Source organism: Octopus bimaculoides, chromosome 7, assembly GCF_001194135.2.
Source record: "Octopus bimaculoides isolate UCB-OBI-ISO-001 chromosome 7, ASM119413v2, whole genome shotgun sequence".
NCBI classification, from domain to species: Eukaryota; Metazoa; Mollusca; class Cephalopoda; order Octopoda; family Octopodidae; genus Octopus; species Octopus bimaculoides.
In genome coordinates this window covers 87,896,379-87,903,234 of record NC_068987.1, presented here as the reverse complement: position 1 = coordinate 87,903,234, position 6,856 = coordinate 87,896,379, and the positions used below count along the sequence as shown (strand labels likewise).

At 38.0% G+C, this 6,856-nt stretch overlaps 1 protein-coding gene across 1 annotated transcript in view; it reads left to right on the top strand.

The window, feature by feature from the left end:
• The window catches only part of LOC106884146 (doublecortin domain-containing protein 1), a 143,444-nt gene that overhangs the window by 130,981 nt on the left and 5,607 nt on the right, over positions 1-6,856 (top strand). The window contains exon 18 of the mRNA XM_014935382.2: positions 4,522-4,713. Coding sequence (XP_014790868.2) covers positions 4,522-4,713 — 192 coding nt within the window. The remainder of the gene's footprint in view (positions 1-4,521; positions 4,714-6,856) is intronic.

Below are 6,856 nucleotides of genomic sequence, written 5' to 3'. Positions count from 1 at the left end.
TGCCAGTGCCCCTGGACTGGCTCTTGTGCGGGTGGCACATAAAAGACACCATTTCGAGCGTGGCCGTTTTCGTGCGGGTGACACGTAAAAGCACCCACTACACTCTTTGAGTGATTGGCGTTAGGAAGGGCATCCAGCTGTAGAAACTCTGCCAAATTAGATTGGAGCCTGGTGTAGCCATCTGGTTGCACCAGTCTTCAGTCAAATCGTCCTACCCATGCTAGCATGGAAAGCGGACGTTAAACGATGATGATGATGATGATGATGATATATATACTTGGAATTTACAAAAAAGGCAAAACAAAAGATGAAGCTGGGTATGTAAACAGCAAACGGATCATCATCATTGTTTAACGTCCGCTTTCCATGCTAGCATGGGTTGGACAGTTTGACTGAGGACTGGCAAGCCAGAAGGCTGCACCAGGCTCCAATCTGATCTGGCAGAGTTTCTACAGCTGGATGCCATTCCTAACGCCAACCACTCCGAGAGTGTAGTGGGTGCTTTTACGTGCCACCGGCACGAGGGTCAGTCACACGGCAATGGCCACGCTCAAAATGGTGTATTTTACATGCCACCTGCATGGGAGCCAGTCCAGCGGCACTGGCAACGACCAGATGTATTAGTTTAATGCTTGGGAAATGAGAAAGTCTTTTACATTTCAAGCCTACGCTCTTCAGCAGAAAGGAGCACAGAAATAAGCAGAGAGAGAAAATAAAAAAGGTTTAGTGGCTAGCGATCAATCATGGCAAATATATATATATATATATATATATATATATATATATATATATATATATATATATATATATTATTATTATTATTATTATTATTATTATTATTTTTACAAATTTGGGATTTTACCAATAGAACCGCAACTACTATTTCAGGATAACCTTATTGTATGGAATACGCATAGAAAGTTATATCTAATAAAATAATAATAATTAAATAATATAAGCATTTAAAAAACCTACTATAAAATGCAATAAAATTATTTGAAAAAATATTTGAATAAATATATATAACTTACCTGTTATTAAGTCTGTGGGGCAAGAAGATATTTTTAATCAATGCTACATATGTGTTTTATTGGATGAATGTATGTTGGTCTTTTAACTGGAAATTTTTCTTAAGATTTCTAATGTCTTTTCTGCATATTTTACTTTCAAATTTACTTATATAAATTTGTATAGGTATGAAAGCTTGTATAGAAATAATCAGTAAATGAATTAAGTTATCAAACAAAGTACAACAAATTCATTCATATTTATGTAATGGAGGAGATTAGATATTAAAATGGATTATAGTTTTTATTTTTCATTTTGCTATAGAATTGTTTTGTACAAAAAAGTCTCAAATATTCCTAAATAGACAATCGTAATAGTCATATTTGTACTCGTCGGTAGCTGATATAAAAATTAAAAAAGACGTTTGAAGTACATGGTGTTTGTGTGTTTATGTCCCTGTAACTAAGCAGTTTGGCAAAGAGACCAATAGAATAAGTAGAAAGTTTAACAAAATATAAGTACTAGGATCAATTCATTCAACTAAAAATTCTTCAAGGCGGTGCCCTAGCATGGTCGCAGTCAAATGATTAGAACAAGTAAAAGATATTCTAGAATTCTAATCAAGTCTAAATTCCAAACCATAAATCTGGTGTTCCAGATTTCTAACCACGACATTCTTCTATTCTGTTATTCTGGCAATTACACAAATGATAATCTCCACACATACCCTTCTTACTTCATACTCTATTGACCTGAATCTCAGACACTAAAGTACCTGTACTTCAACCATTGATCCATCTTTTCACTGCATCAAACATTCATCAGGTCAAATATTGATCTGATTAGTTGTTGATTTACATTAGCAATTTATAGGTGACAGCTTTTGGCAATATTCTAAAGAGTTGAGTCATTAAGTCTGTTTTAACATCATTTCAGTTAAATTTTAGTGGAAGAAAAACCAAAATCAAAAATGCAAGATCATCAGGTTGTATTGAACGAACACACAAAAGATTCAATCCTAGCTGTCATCCAATACAAGAATTGGAATTAGATTAGAATAAAATGACTATTATGAGGAGACTGTGATCTGATAGATTTATGATAATGAAGTTGATTTAGAATTGTAAATTTATTTATTCGTTTATTTGCACTGCGACCATGAGATTCCGATAGTGACCATGAGATTCTGAACTACCAATCTCACAGCCACTATGAGTTGGAACTATCCTAAGTATTTCTGTTATATTGGGATATATATGCATGAGTTTGTGTTTCCCCTCCCCACTGCTTGACAACTGGTGTTGGTTTGTTTATATCTCTATGACTTAATGGTTCGGCAAAAAAGACTGATGGAATAAGCACCAAGCCTAAAATAAGTACTGGGAGCCATTTTTTCGAAGCCACAGACCCAATAAACAAGTAAATGAATATCTTACTTGGAAACAAGTAAGGGTTGGTGACAGGAAAAGCATCTGGCCATAGAATGCAAGTTTTGTCCAATCCATGTCTTTTGCACTGTAATCTGCTCCACAATCAGACTTGTTTTCAAGGCAGGTGTTCTATACTAACGCATATAAACTGTGTGAAGACACATACACACGTACAAGTATTCATGCATATATATATATGCATACACACACTATATATACATAGCTATCTTTCCGGTTAATCTTCCTTTGATGTTGCTGGACCTCTTATGTGTCCATAGCTTACACTGGGTACATCTTATGGAGTTTCTACCTACAACTTTTCTACAGATTGAGCAGAAGGGGTGTGTGATGTGTTCGCCTTCCTACTTACTAGAACTTTGGTCTTTGCAACATTGACTCTAAGGCCCTTCGATTCTAAACCTTGCTTCCACACTTGAAGTTTCTTCTCTAGTTCTGGTAGTGATTCTGCTATGAGGGACATATATATGTCTGTGTGTGTGTGTGTGTGTGTGTGTGTGTGTGTGTGTGTGTGTGTGTGTGTGTGTGTGTGTGTGTGTGTGTGTGTGTGTGCCTGCAACAGGCTTCTGTGCAGTTTACATTTCCTAATTTCATTCGCAAGTCATTGTTCAGATCAAGGCTAAGGCAATGAGAGAAGACACTTGCCTGTGGTGTCAAGCAGCAGGATTGAACCTAAAATCACACATGATTACAAAGCCAGCTTCTTAACCTCTCAGCCATGTCCATGTTTAATAAATATATAAATCTGGACAAACATACTATTGATATCAGCTTGTGAAAATAGATGTAATTCACTAACGAGTGAGAAAATAAAGCACAAAGAATTAAAGGATGCTCTTCAAATTTTGCATCAGCATCACCACCAGCATTAGTATACATGAAATGGTGTCTGTAAATAGTGCACGTGTGTGTGTGTGTGTGTGGTAGAGCCGTCAGTATTGGTGAGATCATATTTCTCAATAAAATATATTATACATGATGGAGATATCAGACTTGGTGAGATAGCATTCCTAGATAATAGTTAATATGTGTGATAAAGATGTCAACATTGTTGAAATTATGTTTATTGATAATGAATCATTCATAAAGTTTGCAATGTAGACAATATTTGCAATAGTGAATTATACTCTTCTGCTGTAGCTTCTCGTATCTAAATGGTCTCTCAGCTTTTGAGAATCAGCTGCTTGGTGTCAGGGGTAACACAATACTTAGTGATTTACATATATACAGGGGACCAAGATACCTGATGCCTTTCTGTACTCAAGAAGACCCATCCTCCACAGCAGAAGTGTTAAGGCCACATCCCCTGGTGGAGAAGATTGGCCTGCCAGAGTCCTCTGCTGGTGCCATGTAAAAAGCAGACATACCGGTGCCATGTAAAAGTGCTTGTGCCAGTGACATGTTAAAAGCATCCGGCACACCCCATAAAGTGTGTGCAGGGTGCTTTCTATCTCTAATTCACTGTTTCCTCACTCTTTCACTCCACTCACACACAATCAGTCAGTCACTCACTTATTCATTCCACTCACACACTGTCACTCACTCCACTCACAGTCATTGATTCATTCCACTCTACTCACACTTGTTCCACTCCAATTACACTCACTCATTCCATTCCACTCACACTCACTTGTTCCTCTCCACTCACACATTCCACTCCACTCATACTCACTCATTCTATTCCACTCACACTTACTTGTTCCACTCCACTCACACCTACTCGTTTCACTCCGCTCACACTCAATCATTCTATTCCACTTACACTTGTTGCACTCCACTCACACTCACTCTTTCCACTGACACTCCTTCCACTCACACTTACTCCTTCCACTCCACTTACACTCACTCCTTCTACTTGCACTCACTCCTTCCACTCGCACTCACTCCTTCCACTCACACTCACTCCTTCCACACTCACACTCACTCCATCCACTCCACTCTCACTCACTCCTTCCACTCCACTCACACTCACTCCCTCCCTCTCCTCTCAAGATCATTTTTTTGCTGCCTCAATCTCATCATTCTTTCATTCTAACATTCTCTCATCCCTCTTATTCTTCCACAGAATGGTACCATTTACTGCAAAGCCATGCCACAACTTTGTTTAGCCGTTTACACAGATTTCTGGATAAAAGATCAAAAAATGCCTGACCAAGAATTCCAGGTTTCTGGTTGTGTTGTTGGATTACAGAAGAAAGACAGCTATAACCCCAACCAGATTTGGATATTCAACCCAAATGGAACAATATCTGCAAAGGTGAATATTTCTTCTATTTGTTTACCCATTCAGGTGCCAGCATGGCTGTGTGGTAAGAAGCTTCCTTAGAAACCACATGGTTCTGGGTTCAGTCCCACTGTGTGGCACCTTGGGCAAGTGTCTTCTACTATAGCCTCAGGCCGACCAAAGCTTTGCGAGTGGATTTGGTAGACGGAAACTGAAAGAAGCTCGTCATATATATGTATACATATATGTGTGTGTATACGTTTGTGTGTCTGTGTTTGTCTCCCCAACATTGCTTGACAACTGATGCTGGTGTGTTTACGTCCCTGTAACTTAGCGGTTCGGCGAAAGTGACCGATAGAATAAGTACTAGGCTTCCAAACAATAAGTCCTGGGGTCGATTTGCTCGACTAAAGGCGGTGCTCCAGCATGGCCACAGTCAAATGACTGGACCAAGTAAAAGAGTAAAAGAGTATTGAATTATCTTCAGTTGCCATTATTTTGAATGACCTCTTGCCATTTATCATGTAGCTTTTTGATTCCTCTTGAGTAAAATTCATCTGGCTTCTACATGAAGAAGCTTCCCACATATGTTTTCACCTGATCTTCCAGAGAAAATTTTTTTTTCCCCATCAGAGCATTTTATAGAGAGCAAAAAAGATGGAAATCTGTAGGTGGAAGGTCTGGTGATTGTGGTGTATGGGTTTGAACAGACCAGTGCAAATCCAATATTTTATCTTGCATGATTCTTTCTGAATGTGGTCTTGCATTACCATGGAGAAGCACGTTTTCTCCTGTTGATGAATGCAGGGCATTTCCTTAAAAGATTTTCATGCACATGATGCAACTGTTGAGAGTATAAGTCAGTATTTAGTGTTTGATTGCAGTGTAAAAACTCGAATGAATAATACAATGGTAATCCCACCATACACACAACATAACCTTCTTTCTATGGAGCTCAGCCTCTGAGAGAAGCTGTGAAGATTTATCCTTGTCTATCCACTGCCTTTTACATTAAACATTGTCATAAAAGACCATTTTTCATTATCTGTAATGATATTATTGAGAAACAGCTCATTTCTCTTCCTTGAAAGAAGACTTGTCCCTATGGATATGCAATCTTCCCTATTCTTCTCTCTAAGAATATGGGACAACCCAGATACCTAGTTTTCTGACTTTTCCTATCTTTTCCAAGTGGTGGCAGATGGTGGATTGGGATGTGTTGAGGTCAATTGCTAATTCCTGAATACTTTTACAAGGACTGAAGTCCACTAATTCTCTTAAAGCAATTTAATCAAAGTCTGACGAGCGTCCTGATCTGAGTTGATCTCTCAATGATAAATCTCTGGAACGAAACTTTCAAAACCAGTTTCGCACTCGTCAGTCAGTAATGACACCTTGGCCATAAACATTATACATTTTCTTAGCTGTTTTTTTCCATTCTTAAACTCCCACATCACATGTTGAATATGAACTTTCAGTTCATCCATCTTAAGGGAGTATAATTTAATATTAAACTATGATGTGCACGCTTTCATTGCTTAAATATGAACGACAGATGATGTTTTTTCAAAACAGTAATTTCCATAACAATTTTAAACATCCGAAATTCGAAATGCGTTGTTACAATTTACTTCCAAAAAGAAACAGAAATTATTTGTGACTCAACCCAATATTTTGAAGTGGTTTTTGTATGGGAAAATGCTTGATTCTCTGCTTGTAAATACAACACCATGACAAGATACAGGATTAGAATATAAATTTTAAGCTATACGTGTATCGTATTTCAGCTTTATTGCCTTTCAGATCAGTTGTATGGTTATTTCTATTCAAAGTCAAGAGAATTACCAAACTGGATATAACACTCGTATTTTTGGTTCTGATAGTTTGTGTTACCACAATTGGCTGCCAGAATGGTACCCTGTTGCTGTAGCTTTGTTGTCATCCACTTGTTGCAAATAATTCATAGGCAGATGAAAATTTAACATTCCTTTCATAATTCATCATCATCATCATCATTGTTTAACGTCTGCTTTCCATGCTAGCATGGGTTGGACGATTTGACTGGGGACTGGCGAACCAGATGGCTACACCAGGCTCCAATCTGATCTGGCAGAGTTTCTACAGCTGGATGCCCTTCCTAACACCAACCACTCCGAGAGTGTAGTGGGTGCTTTTT